At 26.1% G+C, this 25,173-nt stretch overlaps 1 protein-coding gene across 2 annotated transcripts in view; it reads left to right on the forward strand.

The window, feature by feature from the left end:
* The window catches only part of LOC135922224 (uncharacterized), a 160,312-nt gene that overhangs the window by 122,415 nt on the left and 12,724 nt on the right, over window positions 1-25,173 (forward strand). For both annotated transcript variants that reach the window (XR_010570792.1, XM_065456638.1), the window contains exons 2-6: window positions 4,425-4,507; window positions 17,870-18,047; window positions 20,242-20,321; window positions 21,042-21,416; window positions 22,016-22,099. Coding sequence is in view for 1 of the 2 variants with exons in the window: in XM_065456638.1 (XP_065312710.1) it covers window positions 4,425-4,507; window positions 17,870-18,047; window positions 20,242-20,321; window positions 21,042-21,416; window positions 22,016-22,099 (800 nt within the window). In the remaining variant the exon portion in view is untranslated. The remainder of the gene's footprint in view (window positions 1-4,424; window positions 4,508-17,869; window positions 18,048-20,241; window positions 20,322-21,041; window positions 21,417-22,015; window positions 22,100-25,173) is intronic.

A 25,173-nucleotide genomic window follows, 5' to 3' on the forward strand; every position in this document is an offset into this window, starting at 1 on the left:
TATATAATTTTTTTTAAAAATCTACAATTAAAGAAGTGCTATAACACGCAACGCGAAATAATAATACGTACCCCGGATGTTTTCATGATTCTTAAATTCTCATTTTTTTAAATTTCATGAAGTAGTAGGAGATGGGTGTATAATTGTTTAGTATACCCTCTATATTTAATATGAGTTATATTATACTCCTAAAATATTTTCTATTTCAGTAAAAACTATTATTTTTTGAACCGCTTAAGTAAAAAAAAATGTTGGGGCTTCGGTGTCATTTTGCAGAGATTTAAGGTTAAGCCACGTTGCTGAAATATAGTTAAACCTGCTTACAAAGTTTTTCCGTTTCTCGCATGTTTATTTCTAGGTCCAGGATTCCATTTCATATCTGGTATAATATAACATTTTAAGTGGGTTGGATATTTATATAAATAGCTATTTATGAAAACTATATAAATATTAAGTTGGATTAATAATCTCAAGTCTTGATGTCTGAAAATTAAAACCATATTGTCACATAAGAATTATTGTGTTGGGTTCTATTTCCGAATTTCGTATTTTGAGATGCAATCTTTTTGAAGCTTTAAAATATGTATATATATATATATACAGAACAAATAACAAAATTTGCCTCTATATAATCTGCAATTAAGTCCTAACCCAAATTATAATATTTTGTAAAATTAACTATCTAAGCACTGCAATAATTCGACAGTCATATTACATTAGTCTTTTAAATTCCTTTCCCAACATATTTGCATTATATCATTGGTATCATCTCCTCTTAATATTAAAGACTACTAATCTTGGCAGTTATCCTGCTTGAAAATCGGAATGAAATTCTTAAATTTGCAAAATGTATTTAAGATTTCGAACATTTGATCAGGATAATAGACATTGAATTTGAGCCTGAATTTCCTACTTATGATAAACCACCATGAATAACATTGCATTTTCAGCCAAGTGTAAAATATTAACTTTATAAGAATAAAGAATGTTAAACAGATACAACCAGTGACTTCGATAATTCTGATCACTTAGGATCAGGCGCGTAACCAAAGAGAAGGAAAAGGGGGAAATCCCCCCCATTGCAAATTTGACTGTTTTTGTAAATATCATTTTAAGCTAATAAAAATTTTACCCCCCTCCCCAAATCAAAATTTTACAAATATTTAAATATCATTTTTCCAACATAAAACTTATTTTTTATAAATAAATTTTATTAAAATTTCCTTTCCTTGTGAATACATTAACATTATTCAAAAATATTAATAAAATGGAAATTTACTCAAAGAGATTGAAATCAAACGGGAATTTATTTTATTATTATATATAATTATTTTATTAATTTCAAAATTATTAGTGAGTGAATTAATAAATATTTTTAATAATATTTTACAGAGTTGTTAAGGAGCGGCGCTACATTTTTTCAAAAACACCTGGAGCGCCCTCCTTTTTAAAATTGGGGAGCGGAAGCTAGCTCCTTTTAAGGCTGGGGTGGAGGAGTGCTGCTCCACCGCTCCTTTAAATTTAATGTATAAATTAAATTATTTTTTAAATATTAATATTATTTATTAATTAAAATTCAATAAAAATGAAATTTTATTTAATTTAAATTTATCCATTATTAAATGTTTAGCCGAGTTTTATATTGGTTTTTCATCTAATCATTTTAAATATTAAACATCAAGTTTTCCTTTTTACATTGAAAATTTTTTAGAAAATCTTGTAAGTCATATTATTATTCATTTTATAGATATATAATAAAAAAATAGTTTTATATTATGGATTTAGAGATCATAGATGAAGAAATCGAATTTCCATTTCCATCATACAGAAAATATTTTAAACTTCTAAAAGATGTTGATCCAAATGATCAAACAATTTTAAGGGTAAAATGTCTGTGGTGTTTAAATAAAACTTTTTAATTTTCAAAAGTGAGCAGCTTCAATCTAAAAAAGCATACAAATTGATTTGGAAGATTTTTTTGGATTCCATGAAATTGATCATCAGGAAGATAATATATTGGACAAATATATTTTAAATAATGATACCAAAAATACTATTTTTGATAAATTCCCTGAATTATAAAATATCTTTATAAAATACAATACCCCGCTTCCCCCTAATACTCCTGTGGAGTGCCTATTTAGTATTGCAAAACAGGTCTTAGGGGAGAGGCGTGGATGCTTATTAGATTCTAATTAAGAAAATTTATTACTTTTAAAAAAGATTAAAATATTTTGATAGATCATTTAATATAAATAAAGCTTTTTGATAAAAAAATATATGATTTTGTTTAGAATACCTTCTAAAAAATGAAAATCAAAGGAGCGGCTATGGAGTGGCACTCCATTACTTAGAGCGGGAGCTAGCTCCTTTTAAAAATGTAGTAGCTGGAGCTAGCTCCTTTTAAAAATGTAGTAGCGGGAGCTAGCTCCTTTTGCGAAGGTAGGAGCGGGAGCTAGCTACTTTAAAAAAAGAGCGTTAACAACTCTGATATTTTAATTATTAATAAATATCTATAATTTTTTAAATATTTTTCATTTACTTCCATTTTGTAGAACAGAAGAATTAGAAATACAAAATTAAATAAGGCTGAGCATGAAAAAAAGTAATGTGTCGTCAGAAGCGATATCATTATTGAATTCAATTAATCAATCAGAGTTTATTATTGCTGCTAGTTGCATCAATAAATTACCTATAGCTCACTACTTTGTAGATATTTACATAAACCAAATTTAGATTTGGTTCAGGTTATTGATTTGGCGGAAAATATATATGAACAGGTAGATACAATAAGAATGAATGTAGATGAATATTTTCATAATATTTATCTAGACGTTGAATCGAAGGCTAAATTTTATGATATAACACTAATTAAACCTCGCCTAGCATCTAGGCAATTATTGAGATGTAAAATAAATATTAACTCAACTGAAGAATATTATAAAATATCCATTTTCATCCCATTCTTAGATACCTTTTTATCGCAAATAAAAGTACGGTTTTTAGATAAAAAACAAGTCTTTAGCAATCTTCAAGTTTTATTACCCAAAGATCTAAACCTCGTCTAGCACCTAGGCAATTATTGAGATGTAAAATAAATATTGGCTCAACTGAAGAATATTATAAAATATCCATTTTCATTCCATTCTTAGATATTTTTTATCGCATAAAAGTACGGTTTTTAGATAAAAAACAAGTCTTTAGCAAACTTCAAGTTTTATTACCCAAAGATTTCTTCGTTTTCTAATGCCATTATTGGTAAAATTAAATATTTAGCAAAATTTTATTCCTATGATATTGATACTGAAATAAATTTAAGCAGTGAATTCGAATTGTGGTATAAATATTTACTACGTTTAGATATTTTACCTGAGCATGCTATTGATGCGCTCAATCTGTGTAAAGAAACCTTGGTTCAATTTCCTAATATTTTGAAGTTGTTTTATATTCTTGCATGTTTGCCTCTTACAACATGTATGAATGAAAGGTAGCCAACTAGAGAAGGTTGAAAACATATTTACGAAGTACTACTTCCGAATCTCGGCTAAATGGGTTAGCTCTGTTAAATATCCACAGAGATTTGGTTCCAACGACAAACTAAATTCTTGATGAATTGGCAACATTCCCACGAAAATTAAAAATCACATTATATTCATAGTATTTAATAAAAAATTTTGTATAATATTGTATTTGATAAGAAGTTAAAAAAAACTTGTTTCTTAAATTTTTTTCTAGTCAATATTTTATACACTACTATTAGTATTTTCAATAAAAAAATTATTTTCTACTTATATTGTATGAGAATTTAAGCTGAGGCTAGTTTTTAAAGCAAATTTTTTTTAAAAAATGACATTAAACTTTATTTCAACTTTACATTTAAAAAAACTTTATTAAATATAATATACCTAACTTAAAATAATAAAAAAATAGACTTGTATATCCATAAGCACGAATTAGTAGATAATAGTTAAAAATGGAAATATAATTATTATTAAATTATGAATAATTTAATATAATAGCTAAAACATAAGACCCAGTCGAAGGCCGGGGAAAAGCTGGCCGAAGGCCAGGTAAGGGAGGTTTGGGGGCGAAGCCCTCAAAAAAATTCCCCCCCCCCTATCCCCATAAAAAAATACTGGATACGCCACTGCATAGATGTACAAATAGTTAATTTTTTGTAAGATATTAAAAAAATTTTATTAAAAGATATTTTAGGCATTACTTACGGATTAAGCATGGTGAGCAAGTTTCTTACATAGCCATGGCGCTGAATATTAAAATTTCCAAATATGTTTATGAAATTATTGTATATTTGTGTATGTGCTTATAAAGTATTAATTTTTCCTCATAATATTTATGCATTTAAAATGGGAGAATGTAATATTACATTATTTAAACATCCATAATCCTTTTATAAATTTTAGGTTGCGCTTTCCTGACTTACTATTGCAACGAATCAGCATTTAAAGCACAGGAAGCTCTACATGAACAAAAAACATTACCAGGGGTAATTTAAAAAAAATTCATATATACAATACAAATCAGCTTAGTATTATTATAATTCTAAAACGTTCCGTATCATGCAAAAATTGGTTATTATAATTGACCTCCAAAGAGTGAGAAACATTTATACATAGAGATAAAAGATGTGATTATAACTGGCGCAGGGGTGTAGGCAGAGAATGAGAAGGTGTTTAACCTCCACCCCCCCCCCCCCTTCACGGAAAATATGATTATAGTTAAAATATGAGTAAAGGTAAAATATATGTTTTCATAATATACTTTTCTTTTGGTATCTAGACGAAAATTCACATTTCTTCTAAATTAATAATATCTCCTTCTTAATTTTCTACTCTGTAAAATAATCTCAGAAATTTATTCTTCTATTTAAAAAAGTGCCTTAAAAAATCATAAAAATCTAAGAATAAACAATATTTTAGAAGGCACATTTTATTTTAATAATCATATTTTTGTATAAAAAATTTCTAAATTATGTAAAAAATAATTTTAAAAGGGGGCCTTTCCCCGAGACGCTATAATTCTTATGGGATCAGCGTTCCTCTTCAATTTTCAATTCTAAAAGAATTTACATTATTTTACTAAAAAATTGCTCAACTTTAGCCGTTGAGGGTAAAAAATCTATTATAATTGTTCTCAATTTCATCCTAACCAATCCTTTTTATTTTGGAATCACAATTTCCAAAGATGCCCCAAGTCTTTTGACTATCTTTTTTTTATGATTCGCTACTTAATTATAAGTATATCAAAACTACAGAGATATCAGATCTCATATTCTGAAATATGGAATGTTGATTATTTATAATGGTGATGGTAAAATTTTTGAATATTTCGTTTTAATTTTTTTTATTTTATAGGCTTTAGTGCTTCTAAATTCTTTGTTTTATCTTGAATCTTGCTAGGAATAAATTTTCGTACCTTTGATAATAAATTTTTTTTTTTCATATTGGCCTAAGCATGCCAGCCTTATCCAGTGTTTAAGCTATTATGTGATTGTTCTCTGTACCAAGACACAGTGGCGCCACTAGCCTCTACAATCTCAATGGGCTCAAATTAACAACATCCTTAAACTCTGACTTGGTATAGCATCCAGTCAGTTGTTAAGGATTAATAAAACACAGTACAAAAAATGTATCAAAAGTTTATCAATGATTTTATCTAACGGTATCGACGAATTCTTCAATTTGTATTGGTATCGATACATTTTAAAATATATTCTTTAAAAATTAGTTTCAAACTTAAGGCCATGATTAGAAAATAAAACCCTATACATTCTCGTCAACGAGATAATATAATAGAGATCAGAATGTTGCCTGGCCACTAACTTTATCAATAAAATATTGGCAAGTTAGGTTTAAATATCTGATCCTAGAGATCTTATATATTTAAATAATTTTTAGTTTTAATTTCAATGTTTTATCTCACTTAACGCTTAAGATTATGTTACATAGAGAAATTTAATTATAGGTTTAATATTATGGGCTAATACTATAAAAGGGTTGACGTTTTAAATTTCAATTTGTAGATTGATTTGTAGGAGAAATTTAGAAATATATACACAATATAATGTAATATTTAGGATCGATTATTCATGATAAAAAAATTATGATTTCAATAAAATATTTTATACATTTAATGGCCTAGAGGAGATAAATGTATAATGTTTAGAACATAATTAATTTAACACGTGGCCTAATTTTAGGTCCCTTTGGTGTATATTCGCTTCTGATATAATAACATGAAATATACTTTTACATATAAATAGTTATGAAGGTTTAATAAAAACAGTTTTCTAATAATAAATAAATAAATAATTATATTATATGTATTTTACTAACTAATGAGTAAGAATTTATCGGGGGGGGGGGGGAATGATTAAATATTGATTAATAAATTTACCAATATAACAATTATTTTTTTTCAGAAGAAAAATGATAAACTAAAAAATAAGGAGTTATAGAATTTCATTAAAAAAATATTTTTTGGGTCTTACCATACAAGTTTTATTAAAAAACAATCGGGGTTTTTAGCAAATATACAAAACTTAAATCTCCCATGGCATGCTTATTTAATTTTGAAGGATCGAATCTAGAAGCGTAGCCAGGAGGAAAGGGGGAGAGAAATCCTACTCGTGGCAAAATATTCTGAAAAAACATAAAAGGTTTATATGAAATGTGAATTGCAAAGTATTCTATTTAAAATAGATTATATTCTATTAAAATAGATTATATTCTATTTTAAATTTTAGCAAAAATTTAGAATTAAAATATTTCTTCCCTATATTCATATTTTATCCCATGAAAATTTAAGGTATAATTTATTACATTCTTTAAACCTTTATCATTGATGGGCGCAAGTAAACTTTATCAACCAAAAAAATTAATTCAATTTATCTTTACTAATAACTATGACTAGGCAACATTTCTGAAGTGTATGAAATGTCCAGATATCTTAACATAATTTGCTGAATAGAATTATTTAGGAAACTTCTTGTGCTACAAGAAAGAAAAAAGGTATGCCCGACAGTGCTTTCGACATCAAGCGGTTACATCATTTTTGGATCTATAAGAGCCAGTTTTGAATAGCCTTAGAGAAATATTTGAATGATCTGAATCTATTTTGTCTGTGGCAATATATGATTAAATTCAATATGACAGCCGATTCTCTTTGCATTGAAGTGTATTAATAAATTATTTAATTGCACCACAATTTTATGTAATATTTATCAAAAAAATAATGGATTTGACTGAAGCTATGAGAACGCGAATATTATTATATTACAACTTAGAAAAAGAGATAACATTAACCAAAAACTTTAGGCGATTTATATGATTATTGACGCGAATAAATTATATGATTTTTATAATAACCAAAAATAAATTTTAAAAATAACATTCAAAAAGCTCATATGAACCTCTGAAAAGTCGCTCCAGAACCTCAATACCTTTAAAATTTAATTTGATAGTTTTAAACATATTTTTTGTTCAAATAAAGAATAATTTTATATAGAATAAGGTTTGATCTTTTATATAAGATAGTTATTGGATAACTAAAACCTTTGTTATTTTTTATTTTTGATAAATTGCAGCATATAAAAAAAGTTACTTTTGAGGGTATAAATCATAAATGTTACAAAAATTTTATATGGTAATTCGATATTAAAAAAAATATAGCCGCATATACATATTGTAGATGGCTAAAAAATTATTCATTAGAGCTGAGTGCTCTAGAAGAAACGCCCAAGGCTCGCAAGATCGTGTTCATGAGATTCCCAGTCTCATATAAAAAGGAATAATAGGCATACATAATCTTAAGTTAATAATATTTTTCGTCATGATTATTATGGAGAATAAACACATGCTTGGTTACTTATTACCTATTTATTATTATTAAACAATAGTCATATATTTATAGAGCGATGAATAAATCTTTTATATTCCGATTTTTATGAATATAACTGTAAGGATTCTATCTATAAGAATTTTATGCATTTTGCGTAAATTCTTCGCTAGGCAAAAAAAAGTAGAACACAATTTTGTTCAGGGTGCTGAAAAAGTTTTTGAAGATTTTTTTTTGAATAATCAAATGAATAAATAAATATATAGGTAGAGATGGGGTATCCATGAACATGGTATTATTATACATAGTTGGTAAATATTTAGATAAAATAATCCAATCGATAAGAAGCTAGAGAGTGGCTAGTCAAGCCCGATGTCCACTTATATCCGGTCTCCCTCCCCTATACAAAATATTTTGACGAAATTGTATGAAATTAATAGGGTACACAATGTTCAATTACATTTCACGTAAATCAGATTTTTTTAAACTTAAATTCATCTTTAAAATTGAATTTTTCTTAGAATACTCAGTCGTTATTCTAGAAATGCATACCACATATACTCATACCATACTGTATTTATATTTATAAAAATGACAAATTTTGTCGCATACAATATTATATAGATAAACTTTGATATTTATTTTAAATATGAAACCTAAAATTAAAGGCTAACCATCTGTTAGATTCCTCCGAGTCCTTAAGATCATATAATATCATTTTTTTGATATCTGCAAATATTTTATTAAATTATAATATAAGCTATTCATTTATCATTTTTATGCATTATTAAATGTTTAATAAAAACACAATTTTAGTTTATGGTACCCGATCACCTTTAAAATAGCGAATATTATTTTTTTAAAAAAGATATAAGATGGGTTCGTTGGCTTAATATTTTTCTAATTATATAATATTTCTTCCTATTTTTCAAATGATCTTAAATTATACCAAAAAAAATCTTCGGCCATATGCCGAACAATTTGTCAAACTCTTTTAAAATATAAAATAAAATTATAATATAATTTTTAAAATCATAAAATATCAACTTACTCTATAATGGTAAATTACATTATAAAATGATATAATAACATTTATAATTAACATAGATGTATGTTTTAGTGACAAATGGTGGACAGCTTTAAGTAGCACACTTTGTATGACATTTGAAAAGGTTCAAAGGTCAAACTTATATGGACATCCTATTTAAAAAAAATAAACTTTCACCTGACCATTTATATATTATAAGTAAAATATTCATTATTTATTTTATTTTATTAAAAATCATTGTTGGATTTAAACATTAATTATAATCCGAATAATAGATTAATTTTATTTTTAAATATGCCACTAAAAGGGTCAATGTTTCATTTTATTTTTTACAAATTTAATTTGAAACGAATCGCAAATGAATTTTTTCATGAAATTAATAATTTAATAAATAATTCTTTTATTTCTTATATAACGATATTTGGTGATGTATCCTGTTCCCGCTAAAATATAAGGGAGACCGAGGGGTATCTAGTCGGTATTTGTAAAAACCCAAATTGCATATTAGTAAAAAATATTGGCTAATATCGAATATCTGACTAACTTGTCTGTCTACTAATATATTATATAAATACAATAATATTATTTTTAATAATAAAAATACATTATAAATGTTAGTATAATAAAAATTATATACAAAAAATAATAATATATATTTGGACATCTATTAGAGAAATCTTTAAACCTATGCAATATTTTTCTGCCTAAAATATTGAGTTATCCGTTTTTGAGAATCTGCTCAGGAGCGATTTTGCATCACTTTGCAGGACTACGCATAAAAATATATAATCTTTTTTTTCATTTGAATAATAAAATATCCCTTTATTTATAAGAAAAGAATTAAGGGAACCACTAAAAAATAGAAAATTTTTTTATCCAATAAATTTTTAAAAAGTAGCATTTTTTTTATAGATATAAATATGACCTTACGTGTCATGGTTTGAAGCCTACACCCCAACAGGTCCTCATTCACAATAAAAAATAATAGTTAAATTGTTGTCATATAAAAATCAAACGAACTATTATTATGATAGAATATTTAAGCTTTGTTTTATTAAAAATATCGGTGAAAAATTGCTAAAACAAATTTAGTCACTTTTTGAATATATAATTTTTTTTGTATAAAATCAAAATGTGTTGATAAGGAAAATGATTTTTGCCGAAAGGTTATATTTATTTTAATTATCTATTAAAAATTTAGACTACAGGCTAAATTAAATTTAAAATAAATTGAGTTAGACTTATATTCCCTGGTTTCTCCTACATTTAGACATAACATTTAACTCGTTTATAATGTTAATGTTTTACAAGGTCTTTCTTCTTTTTATCATTTTAATTTTTGATAGTAATCTTATTCTTAAACCCTATCATTATGGTTGGAAAATCGGAAGAATTAGTCCATTCAGCTCAATCTACTCCACAGGAGTTTACCATGTAAAACAACTAACTCCAAGGTTGAGCTATCTGTTTAAAGAAACCCCGAAACTAAGATGATATTTTCGGTTAAAAACTTGTTAATTTTTCTTAAAATCGGATAAAAATTTAGTTATTTTTCATATTACTATTCTTCGAAACAGGAATATAAGTATTCAATTATATTTAAAAAAAATTATTATATGTAAAATTAAGAGGAATAACAACAACTCTGACAGATTATATAATATTAATAATATGAATATACACGGCGTTTTAAAATCATAATGATACTAATCTATTTATAACTCATTATCTGTTACATTAACATTAAAATGAGTCCTGTTGAACATTATAATTCATATAAAAATAATGTATTTCTTTACAATATTAAATTAAATTAATATAGTTTTATTTTTATATACAAAACACTATTAAAATGATATCATTCCAGGTGTTAATATGATAATGGAACTATCTTTGCAATATATATTAATATATTATATTTTTATTTTCATCAAAGTATTTTCGAAAATTAAAATTATCTATAATCTATTTCTATAATATTAATGATTTATTTTGTTCTTTTAATTTTATGTATAAAAATTACATCTAAAAAAGGTACACGAATTAATTGAAAGAAGCGTCATTTTTATAATTTAAAACAAAATTCTTTTCATAAAAATTTGTTTCAAATAAAATACATTAGAAAAACACTTAATATTAATTATATAATATATAAATTTTCTAATATTCTTATAGGCTCTAAATTGCTATAAATATGAGATTAGTGTTACTTTAAAAAGTCCGTTTATAAAAACCAATTTTGGTATAATTAAATGGTCTTAGTCAGATCAATTATCTTTTCGATATTTAAAATAAACTTTTAAAAATGTATCATGTTTTAGATCGCATTTATATTGAGATGTGATCCTAGACGATTCAACAGCTGATCGATTTTTAAATCTGTTTCTGAGATTAATTCTTCCCTTGCTCGTTTCTAATTTCTCCACTTTTTTTGGTAATTTGTATCAAATAAAAGAGAATAGTAGACTAACGTTAGAGGTATTATCTATTCATTTTAGTAAATGCCTCTAAGTTTTATAAACCTTTGACAAAATCCATTCTATTTGGCCTCGGTCTCCTATTTAAGTTTTTTTAGAAAATATAATTTTATAGTTATATTTTAATAATAATAATGGTCCTACGTACCCCGGTCTGATGTGTCCATATACCTCAGCTGAAAGAGGACAAAAAATACTAATAAATTACATTATGATTTTAATTTCATATAGGTGATAGGGGAGGATTTAAACCTTCATTTGATATATTATATAGGATGCTTATTACTTGTTAGTCTTACTCCCGATGATTAATCGAACACAAATTCATTACATTTTCACATATTTTTAAGTAGGGGAAACCGGATAAAACGATTGGTATTTTGCATTTTTACCATAATATTTTGAAACATTAACAAATCAGAACAAAATATATATTCATATATAGTCAAATTCCTCATCTATAAAATAAAAAAAGTGCAGCTCTCTACCTATAATACTTTAGGAGCTGTGATTTATATGTGAAGTATGTCATTTTCGACATTTTACTGCATACTGAGGGTAAAGTGACTAAGCATCACTGTAAAGTAGATAAAATAAAATTGAACATAACTATATTGTTTAATTGAAGATAATATTGCAATTTTAACATCTATTCATGACTTTTCAGTATAAACTTACCGGAATGTAAAAAATTATATCAAAAATGGCATATTTTGAGTGTGCCCAATTTAGGCACATTATTCTTCCTCTTTCCGACTTTAAAATTTTACTTATCTTTTTATATGGTGTAGACGTTAATATTTAAAAATAATCTTTTTACAGTTTTAATCAGATGGAACATTTAACCGTTTTTCTCATAACAACTTGAACAAATCGTTATTGCGTGACTTCTAATTAATCTATAAACTTTCGATAAATTTCATTTTATATCTATTGCTTTAAGAAACCTATATTCAAAATTTTAAATACTAAGCCTTGATACATTTTGCAAAGCGAAAAAAAACTAGAGGGCAATTTTTATAATTTTAAAACAGCGGTAAAAAACTGTTTTTTGGCAAAGTATGTCAAACAGGGAAAGATTTCAAAAGGTGAACATAACTAAGAAATTAGATATAATAAGACATCTTCACACCAAATTTGAAGTCTTTACGTTTAAAGGTTAAGAATTTATTTCGTTAACATTGTTATCCCGTCAATCTCTTTACCCAGATCTCCTCTATAGAATTTGAATGCGCTGACATAATACAATTTAACGAGAGATATTATCATAATATCTATTATAGGATTTCAAAGATTAGATTTAATTAATTTTAAAATAAATTGGATCAGACTCATGTGCCCCTTGGTCCGCTGAGCACAAATCTTCCCAATGCTCTGGTTTGGCAAAATTTACAAAAACGTGGGTTTAACTGGTTGCAATCAAAATAATGATTGTTTTAAATTTAATAATAATCGAATAAAAAACTATTAGTTTACAAAATTACAACTACCAAGATACATTTAAAAAAAAAGAAGGTTAAAGTAAAATATAAGTTAAAATCGAATTTAAATATAAAAAAAAATAAAAAAACTTTAAAAAAGTTTGGAATACTCTTACTAACATAGACAATCAAAGATTATGTCATCAAATTTATCACCGTAATCCTAACTTCCATTAGAAACGGCATTTATATTGTTGATGAATGTTTTTAAAAATATTATATATTATATAACAATACTTTTTTTTTAAAAAAATGAATTAACAAATCATAACATAACTTGATTAATATTTCCAGCATCGTCTTAAACTCAAAAGTGTTATTGGGATCGAATTTGACTTTCTCAACTATTTCAGAATTTTTTTGGGTCCAAACTCGTTAGCAAAACTTTTGATGTTGAAATCATTATTCATCGATATCGACTGGACTTTCAAGGTTAAAATCGGAATCTTTTTGGGACTAAATTTTTTTTTATTCATGCTATTAATATTAGCTTGCACCTGACTTGGGAATATCTTTTACAAATTATTAAGGGTTGAGCTGGGCTTGATAAACTTTTTTATAATTATAAGATTTTGGGTTTCCTAATATTGTGAGCTTGGACCTGGAATGGCATCTATCGTAAAAAATGAATAAAAATCTAATTCCCCATCCATTTTGACGGGCTTTTTACTAGTTTTATTAATTAACTCACTTTTTATTATTTAATTATGATAAAATATAAAAAAGGGTTGAAACTTTGTTCTAAAATATAAATTATTATATATATTAATGTTTTTTAGATTTAACATATAAATTTTGCGAAATTTTATATATTTGGCATCAAAGTTTTACTAAAATGAATTTTAAATAGTTGCTTATTTCGTGTGGGTAGCCCAGCGCAAAATCTAGCCCCGCTCTGGCCGCAAGATTTTTGGATTGTGTCAGGATAACTAGTATAAAATATAGAGGCCGGACCGAAAAACCAAAATATATGCTACAACAGATTTTAAATATCCTAGTACCTTAAATTTAATTGGTAGATAGTTAGACACACTGATTTAACTATCCCCGGTCTCAACTAATTCTAGTTCGTTTTTTAATCGTATAATCAACAGAAAATATAAAATGTTAAATAATTAACCCAATGAAGGGCAAATAATGTTCATTAAAATGAGTCTAGCTACTGAATTATTTTAGTAGATATTATTTTAAACAAATTATGTTATTTGGAAAAAGCTTCACCACTATCTGGATATTTTTTTATTTCTCTTCATGAATCCCCACCTCATTATATTATCGAAACCGTACAAATTAGACTAAATTTGATAATAAGTATATATATAAACTTAGATGTATATATTTTTTCTACATCATCGCCACGTATATATAAAACACACTATATCTAAAATCAATAAATCAATATTTTACGGAAATATATTATATAAGAATAATTATCCTTCGTTATAATATAATGCTTTTTTAAAAAATTTATTTTTTAAAATGGTTTTTGAATTTTTTATCCTCTTTTATATGTATTTCAGTGTAGTTTTAGTGATAATAACTTAAAAAAATATATAATGTATATTATGATTATTAAATTGGACTGTATATAAAATAAACTTTATTTCAAATTGTATAAATTTTTATTATTATTTGATAAAAAAATATATTAATTTTTTTCATGAGCTTAGATTTTATTTTAAAATTAAAATATAAAATAAAATGTTCATAATACGCAAAATTTTTTATGCCTGAATATATTATGAAACATGTATCTTTGTTTATACATTATAATAATTTTAAATTCTCGTATATAAAAAATTTGTAAACATATCACTATTTAAATGCTTTTGGAATTATCAGATTATCTCAATTATATTTCAGATTCCGAAGCCTTAAATGATTTTGAAATAAGTGTAAGTTGTCATTTTTTACAAAAATGTGATATATTTTTTGGACCAATATGCCTCATAGCATGTTAGGTTAGTCCATCACTTGCTAGGACTACACCAAAGAAACGAAGATCATATACATAATATTTTTATAATACTAAAGGACTTCAAAATATATTAATTCACTGTTAATATTTTAATAAGCGATAATTAAGTGAATGAAATTTAATTTAGATATTTTTAAAAAATTTTGGGGAATTTTTGTAAAAATTTAAATTTTAAAAAAACTTCCTAAAATCTATTTCGAGGAATTATTAATTTATATTTATAAATCTAAACTATATAATTTACATTTATTTTTTGTTACTTTTACTAAAAATTGAAGGAGTAAATATTTTTCAAATATTAGCCAATAATGCATAACACATTTAGTATATTAGGTTTAAATTTCCACTCTTATACGATGATAGTTTATAAATAAATTGGAGCGGTAGAAGATTTTATAGGAAGTAATTTTGGCCATCACTACATAGGCAAGTGCCCTTAAAAATTGACCTTCAATGTTCCCTCCCTAGTAAAAATTACTAGTTTATGGGAAGGGGGCACTATTAGGTTAGTTTTTCTCCATTTTTATTGGAGCTCTTTAAGATTGCAGACCGTTGACTATATTATATTTTAATGAATAAATATGATTTTCTACGTTTTTTACAAAAAAGTTTTTTTTCTAAAAATTTTCAATTATAGTTATTATTTAAAAAAATTAAATTCTGCTTATTTTTCTTTCAAATTACTGTTTAATATTGTATTTTTGGAGGAAGAGAGAGTGAGGGTGTAAGGGGAAAATTTTTATTTGCTTAAAATGATATTTAAGAGACAGGCAAATTTTCTAAGAGAGATGGAAGATTGTGTTAATGCATAAAGCTGTGTAAATATAAAAACATTAGAAAAAATAATAATTATTTCAAAATTAAACATTTCATAATGCCAATCATAATATAATCTTATATTTGGTTGGTATATTATAAAAATGTAGAATTAAAATATATTTTGATTCGTGGATATATTTTTCATGAAAAAATAGATATTTTATTTGTTTTTATTTCTATCCGATCGAAGTTCCTTGAGTATTTTACAAATAAATTTGTTATGATTTTTTTTTATAAAAAAAGGTAATTATTTATATTTCAAAATTTTGAGAATTTTTTTGATTTCTATACGCTCATCCGTTACTTTCCAATGACGCCATGACAATAAAATATAATGATCCCGTCTTACCCTTCTACAAACTAAAGATAAGATATATGAAAATCGGATGGAAACTACATTTAACTGAATTCTCAGTAATTTTTCTATCAAGGACAAGTTTTCTCTTTGACCTTTATAAAAATACTATTCAAATTTATTTTTAAATTTTTTTTTGCTAATTTTGATTTGGTAAGGGGTAATATAATCAATGACTTGGCGAGGGACGGGCACTTCTACCACCGAGGGGATGACGTTAGATCGCATTGAAATTGAAAGGTGATATAGGAAATCAGTGGCGTTTAGATCTCTCAACTGGGCTAACCTATAGACGTCATAGCAATGGGCGCACAAAAATAAAAAAATTATTTACAATTAAATATAACTAGTGTATAATCAAATTCATAAAAATAGACAGTAAATATTTATTTTTACAAAAATGATAATCATTTATAAATTAGATTAGTTAAAAATTTTGAGTAGACCAATATAAATTGGGGAACAAGCATGGCATTGTAAAATTAGACAATTATAGAGGCTCCCGAATTTTATTTATTGTAAATTTAAGAATTAATTGTATTTTTTAAACATTATAAATATATGGGTTTAATTTTTCATAATTCTCTTAACACATTTTCATTTAAATTATTATAATTTCGAAATTTATTTTCAAAATAAAAATCAAAGTGCCATTTTTTAAAAATATTTTCCTACAAAGCTACAATAAATTTTAATATAAAATTGGTGGGCAATTAATAAAACCAACTTTTTTTCGATCAATCAAGGAACGTCTTTTTGCAATGTTAAGCAGTCTATGCTATAATAAGTCCATGGAGAATTCAGAATGTTTTATTTATCCAGATTGGTTGGAAAATAGTTAGTTTGAACAAAAAGGGTCCTATCTATCTGGGTCTCCACTAAGCCCCTTTTGATATTAAGTTAAGCATGCTAATACGGTGTGCAAATATCCATTTTATCCGACTATAAATTTTTATTAATTTTTAACCGATCCATAATATTTTATTTGTTTTAAGGCCCAGGTAAGAAAAATATAAGACACAATATTTTTTAAAAAGTCGCTATAATTACTTTGTCTTCATTGCAGAGAGCTCATTATCAATTACCTTATTATTTAAAAACAGAAAAAAACTATATTGTATTTTATTTTTTGGAATTTTTAAATTTTTTTAAGATAAAACTTGTCCCGACTTGCAGTTGCAGGGCTTTAATCGTTTTGAGTGATATATTTTGCAAAATATATATAACATTTGATTAAAAAGCCTAATTTTTGGTTTATTTAGGCATGTAATCAGGGTGTATTTTAAATGATATTTTCTAAAGACTTTGTAAAAGAAATATTCCAGGAACATACAGGATTACTCCAAATTCTATCTTATTATAGTAATTTTTGAAAAGTGAGTAATTCCATTATTTGAAAGTAACTAGTTACAGTTAATTAATTTTTCAATAAAAATTTTAACAAAAATTCTCTTAAATATGATCATAATAAAATACAAATTGATGGTAGATGATTTGCATTAGAACTTTGCATCGGACCTATTTTTCTAAACTGATCTAAATTTATTTTAATTGTCAGATAGATATAGCCCAACTTTTAGAAGGTTGGAGTTCTACTCTTTTTTTAAAGTATCAAAAAGAAAAAAAGCTTTCTTCCAAGTCTATGCATAATTTAAAAAATAATTAAAATCAATTTCTACTTTACAAATTCAGATTTTTTCTAGAGTTCATATTGACTCAGTTTAGTCGAAAGGGGTTTCAACCTGACGTGGACTTGTTCATGCATTCTAATTTGCATTCTATAGTTTAAATTTAAAAAAAATCTAATATTACACCTAATAATTGTAACATTTATGATTTATTATTCGTTAATAGATGAGTAGACCAATCCAAGTCAAACCAGCTGACAACGAAAACAAAAATCAAGAAAGGAAGCTGTTCGTTGGAATGTTAGGGAAGCATCAAACAGAAGACGATGTGAGACAAATGTTTGATTCTTATGGGACAATCGAAGAATGCACTATATTACGAGGAACGGACGGTGTCAGTAGAGGTAAAATTAGCCTAAAAAATGAAGTGTTTCTTTCTTTTCTTTCTTTCTTTCTTTCTTTCTTTCTTTCTTTCTTTCTTTCTTTCTTTCTTTCTTTCTCCTTCTTTCGTTATTTAACGTAGAAAATTTTGTTCAGGGGAGATGTGGCATGACTGGCCATGATTTTGCTTTTTTCAAAATATAATAATTAAGAAGGTTCAATCAAACAAAATTAATAAATATGTGTCGCCCAATTCTTAATCTCTAAAATAGAAGGTGAATCAAAGCTATCAATAATAGTTTTTGAGCTAGTTGAGGTTATGTGGAATTTATTTTTCTTGCCAGTCAAAACATTATGTATTAACTGGCTCTATACTATGGTTAACTGGCCATAAAATATTATTTAAGAATTTTATTATAAATATGAATTACAATATAAAATACTTGTAAAAAAAATTGTAATAAAATTTCTTCATTTTATGTATTTTAAAACCTAATTATTTACTAATTTAATTAATATTAACATCTCACTTTATCATAACTCATATATTTAATAATATTTTATTTTATAAATTATTATCTTAATTATCTTTATGTTAAACATTCTTATTTCATTATAAAATTTCAATCTAATTAATGATTTCATAAATTATTATCTTAATTGTCTACATGTTAAAATGATTGTTTCAATTATTTAATCATTCATCTAATTTAAAAATTTATGATGATTAATAAACTTAATTAGATAATTATTATAAATAAACAACAATGAAATTCATCTTATTAATTTATAAATGAGAAAATTATAATATATTTATTTACATAAATAACAAACAAATAAATCATGATTATTGGTATATTGAGCTTGATATTCTTCAGAGTGATTGCATTTAATCTACTCTTTCCCCTTCTTGCTCTATGTATATTTTTCTTGCATATAATGCAAAGCCACTGTTATTCTTCTTTAGATTAAGGAAACTTTAACTCATATTTTTTGTCAACTGTATAAATATTCTTATCTAAAAATAAATGATTTATAACATAAAATATAAAAATTACAGACGTGGTATTAATGACGGGGGGATTTGCCTGTTCTCGTAAATATCATTTTAAGCAAATAATAATTTCCTTCTACAAACCTCCCACCCCCCCCCCCCCCCTCTCCCCAAAAGATGTATATAATATATCATAAAGAAGAATTTGAAAGAAAAATTAGTAAAAGTTAGTAATTTTTTAAAATAAAGACTATAATTAAAAAAATTTTTAATAAAAATACACAAAATTATTTTTATAAAAATCTAACATAGCTAAACTCCTACAATAAGTGGCCCTATAGATCTCCAATAAAATTCAAGGGAAAAAATTTATCATATACTGCCCCACCCCCCTTCCCCTAGTAAAATCCTGAATCCACCAATGAAAAAATAGTGAAACCTATGATAACTAATTATCTACAGATGATTGTAATATATAATTAATATTATTAAAAATTGCTTTGACATATTTATAAGTTTTAACTATTTTATGCCAAACCCCATGAATGATTTGCTAGCTTGTAATCTTTTAAAATTTACTCCTGAGCTTTGGTGAATATTAATTTATTTCTTTTTGAATTCAATTCCATATGAGGATATTGCAAAGTCTCTTTGTATTTTTGAATTACTCTTAGTAAAGTTCTTCTAGGAATATTAAATTAAATAAGATTATTTTATCAATTGCCAATTGAAATTGTTCATCATTTGCATTTTCACCAAATGTTGTTTTACGCAAGATTTTCATTTCCATATGAATGAATTTCGGCCAATCAATACATGGCCAGATAAAACTCACTTGTCTATTATCATTAAATGCTTATAAATATATATATTAAATAAAACTTGTAAGCTCTAATATTTTGTGTGAATATTGCTAAATGCCTAAGCATAATATTTATATAAAATATCAGTATTTTAAATTAGCAATTTTTTGACCAAACTAAAAAATGTACAAAGTGATTTTTCAAGAAAGAGGCACTAAAAAGGGTTTATTAAAATTTATTTTATTGGATTGATCAATAAATGAACTTAGGTAAGGTATATATCATAAATATACACATTTTGACCAATTTTGAGAGAAATCTGTCCAATAGATAAAATGTTAAAGGGTGGTGGCCAGTCTTTAAACATGCCTATTATGCTACATCTCCCCTACTAAAGATTAATTTCATTTTTTTTCGTAGGTTGTGCGTTTGTAAAATTTCGAAATCAATCTGAAGCCCAAACTGCAATAACTGCATTGCATGGAAGCAAGACGATGCCTGTAACAATTATTATCATATATAACCGTTATTTTATTGGCGAATGCTAAATATACTACAAACGTCCATAATTTAATAATATTACATTTTTTTGTACAAAAGAATAATTACTATTAGAAAACCAGGTAGATAAAGTATATATATCTATAGTAACATTTGCACCTGTCCATAGAGCATAACTTGGTTGTGAAGATTTAAAAAATATTTTTTTTGGACGACCCAAAAAATATTTTGCACTAGTTGTCAGTCCCGAAAAATATTTTGAACATGTTGCCTGGCTCAAAATTTCGGGCCGGGTTTAGGACTATCAAATTTTTGATACACAAGGGGACCAGGATATTTAAAATAATTTATTATTTTTTTTAAGCTCATTATAATTTTGAATTCATTTTAAGATTTTTTGTCTTAAAAAAATATTTTAAAACTTTCCTGGTAGATATTGTTTTGGAGATTCATTTCTGCTTTATCAATTCTGAGAAATTAGTCTAAATCTGATCAAACATTTCCCTAAAATTTTTATTTAAATTTATCCAATTTTAACAAATATCAGGGTAAGGTGAATAATTTTAGAAAGGAGAAAGACTCTCAAATAACTTACAAAACGTTATACATATAGATTAAAAAACATAAGTATTAATTTTTCAAGAAGGATGGAGTACCCTGCCCTTCTTAACCCCCACCCCAGGAGCATATGACATGCAATATATATAAAAAATCAAAAGGGAGCGTCCTCAAGCTTGGTAGTCAAATTCGCGGATAATGAAAAAGAGCGTCAGCTGCGCCGGATGCAGCAGTTAACAGCTGCCGCTGCAGCAGCCGCTGCTGCAGCCGCAGCTTCGACAGGCTTGGGAATAAACTTACTTACACCCACCCATAATAACAGCCAACAACTGCACATCAATCATTTGAATCAAATCAATCAGTTGAACCAATTGAATCAGTTAAGTCAATTAAACCAACTTAATCAACTGAGTCAACTTACAACACAACAGCAGCATGGAAATGTTGTCGCTGCTAACGCTCTTACTGCTAATGCAAATGCTAACTCTAATGTCAATACAGCTGCCGTGGTGGCAGCTGCCTTACTTGGAGCAGGGGTATCAATTTTTTTTTTTAAAGATTCAATTTCAAACTTATGAATATCTGAGGGCTAAAATTAATTAATAAACATTTGATGAGCAACTATTAAATTTGAGCAAAAGTGTAATTACATCGTGGCCTTTTTTTAAAAAAAATCAATAAAACATTTTTTTGAGTTGCTACTAACAAATAATCAATATAATTTCATTTTTGAATTACAATGATTAAATTGCAAGAAGACTACTATGTTTTTTTCGTTAAATTCTGTCAGTCAGACTTTTTGGGCAACAAAGTTTAAAGAATCCACACAAATTTTAAAATTGTAGTTTTCTATATAACATCAGGAAGTTCAAAAGTGACTAGAATTTTTAACTTATCAAAACCATTTTTAATTTTTAACCCCTAAAAAATAATAATTCTGAATAGTTAGAGACGTAAACTTAAGGTTTCAATTGCCTTGGTTTTTTTTGTTTTTTACATTTTAATTTGCGAAATAAATAAGGCAACATTCACAATTTGGGTTTTATAAAGCTTTAAGGATTTTCCTTTACATAATTAAGTTTTATAAATATGACAATAAAATATTTTCATGACTTTATAATTTCTTAAATTATAGAATGGAACATTGAATGCAGCTAATATGCAAGGAACACCGATAGCTTGTCCAACGTATGCATCTAATGGCAGTACTTATGCTCAGGTAAAATCATAATGCTGATTAATTAATGAGATATACAGTTAGTATAAGCTATCATATCTACATATATTTAGGTAACCAATGCCATCAGTGGCGTAACTAGAGTAGAGACTTCATGGGCCTAGATTTATTGAACAGGCCAGGCATGCAGTAAAAAAATTTATAGGCTCGGGCCCCTCCGACCCATTTAATATTGAAAAAAAATTCTCAAAACCATAATAAGATTCAAAAAATTTTGCCCAAGACCATGTCCAAAAATTTAATTTATTGTATAATCAATCAAAATAAACAATATTTCAGTGAATTTAGTCAATCCTTTTGTTTGCAATACTTATTATTAGAAGGAAAAAATTGCAATATTTTTTTTTAGTAAGCAACTGTTTTAAATATGCTAAATTTAAATAATTTAACCCCAAGCCCGGCCTGAGTCCATTAACCCCAGGCCCGCTATAAAATATAATATTAGACCCATATCTAGTCCATGGGGGTCCGATCCTGAAGGTGCCAGAAATATGCCCAAAAAATTAGGAGGGTAGCATGTGGGGAAACTAAAAATGGTCTATAAAAACTATTGTTCAACACCAGAGTAAAATTTAAGTTGGATCTTTATTTATAAATCAATGCATACCAGGATTAAAATTTATAATAAATCAATGCATACCAGGATTAAATAATGAAATATGATTTTATTTATGAAAATAACATTGAAACATTAGCATGGCATAGCAACAATTATGAATCACTATAAAATAAATGTGATGGAAAAAATTTGTATAAAAATATGAAATTTACGAATATTTAATATATATAAGAATTTATAAAAATTAAATATATAAATTAAAAAATTTAAATACTGAATATATAGATTGATACAGAAATATATCTTAAAGGTATTTATTTATAAAAAAATATATTCAATTGTCTTTGTGATGCTAATTTTTCAATATTATAAGTATTTGGTGTCAAATCCCTAAGTTTTATTTGTAATTCATTTGTATATATACATTTATATAATTATCCAATTTAACTTCTAATAATATGCAATTTGATTAACCTCGATAATATAATATTACATGTCGGAAAGTTATAATAATATAATATACAAATAACGTCCTTTTAAAATATATAAACTTCAGACATCTGAATCGTCGTCTTTATTAATGTAATTTGTACCGTAAATCTTTTCTTTAGTTTTACAACATACGGCGAAATGGTTTGGTTTCCTACATTGCTGCACAATTTTCCGTAGGCGGGACAATTTCTAATAGCATGAAACCGATTACAGAAATAGCATGGTTTTATCAAATTACTATTATTAATTGTGTGGTAATTATTATACCCGGGCACTAGTTCTCTTTTTAAATATGCTTTATTATCCTTTTGATAGTACCGTTTATCATTATCATTATACTGCCCATTGTTTTTATCATGTTGATTTATCCGATTATTATTATCATTATGTTTATTCGTCTCTTTGATTTTATATACCATTTTAGCAGTATTATTTATTTCTGAGTCAGCCCGTTCCATCGCTAAAGCCATTACAACTTTGTTTAAGCTTAACGGTTGGTCTTCGTCTTTAGTATCTGGATATCTTAAACGTAGTTCTTTATCTAGTTGTGACATCTTTAGTCCGGCGATTAATTGATCACGAATTCTTAGTTCTACGTTATCTTCAATTTCGCATCTTCGGGCTAGCTCCTTTATATAGCTCATTACGGATTCAGTAGGCCCGCGACTTAATCTAATGAAATCAATTCTAGATGTCAAAATAGTTCTTTCATATTTATACAGTTGTTTAGCAATTTTGTATATGTCAATCCATCCTACCACCTCTATATTCCTAGGATAGAGTAATTTTTTGATATCTGTTTTAATGTTTATTCCTCCATAAGCTATAAATAATTTTTTTAAAGTGGCGTCAGTTTGAGGAATATTTTTCACATTCAGTATATATTTTATATAATCAATGTAGTCTTCGATGGAACAATCTTCTTTTTTGAAGTCCTGTAAAATTATTTTATCCATAATTTTTAAAATATATTATTTTTTTTATAAAAATTTATAATTCTATATATTATTAAACTTGACCAAAGACGGAAAACCGCGCGACTTATATATTTTTTTTTTATCTCGTCACCATTTTTTATAGTCAAAACAATAGATTCTTTATTTTATAATTGTTTCCTATATATATTATTTTATAATTATGTCATTTAACTTCTATTAATATGCAATTAATTGACCTCCATATAATATTAAATGTAAGAAAGTTATGATAATATATAATTCAAATAGCGTAACCTTTTAAAATATATATAAACATTCAAATATAACATATCTCTTTCCCACCAAGTTAAGATCGTCTATCAATCTTTTTATTACCAAGTTCAAGTTCATCTATTAATCTTTTTGTTGGCTTTCGTTCCCTTGTTGGATATAGCGTTTGCCTTCCTTTTTGACTTGGTTCAATTTTTTCTACTGTTTTAGCTTCTCCTAACTTATATTGTTATTTGTTATTATTGATTTGGTTTCATCTGGTTCTTCCCTTATTCGTAGTTGATCAGCGTGTTTTTGACACCCAATACAGCGCATGACTAATTTTTCGACATTTATCAAATTTTTCCCACCATATATAATGTCTCATAATGGATTTCATTGATGTAATACCGGGATGACCTGTATGTAATATCTGTAAAACTTGTTTTTGTGGTGAATATGGAATTATTAATCGACCATTTCAAAATAGAATACCGTCATCATTTTCTATTTCATCTATTCTTGTTCTAAAAGCTTGTAATTCTGGTGCTTGATTTTGTATATTTGTACCATTTAATAATATTTTTACTCTTCTTAAAATTGGAACTTTCGTAGTTTCATCTCTAAGGTATTAACTCAAGATCCGGTTTATAAAATTGTATAGTATTTTGTTCTGTTACTATTCTTTTTGCTTTTTCAAATAATGCATCATCGTTTTTAGTCCAATTCCATTTAACATTTTTACTAGTTTTATTATGTAATTCGGCTATGATTCCATGTAAGTTTGGTATGAACCGTGTATAATAGTTTAATATACC

This window comes from Gordionus sp. m RMFG-2023, chromosome 1 (genome assembly GCF_954871325.1).
Source record: "Gordionus sp. m RMFG-2023 chromosome 1, tfGorSpeb1-WG-v2, whole genome shotgun sequence".
Lineage (NCBI taxonomy): Eukaryota > Metazoa > Nematomorpha > Gordioida > Chordodea > Parachordodidae > Gordionus > Gordionus sp. m RMFG-2023.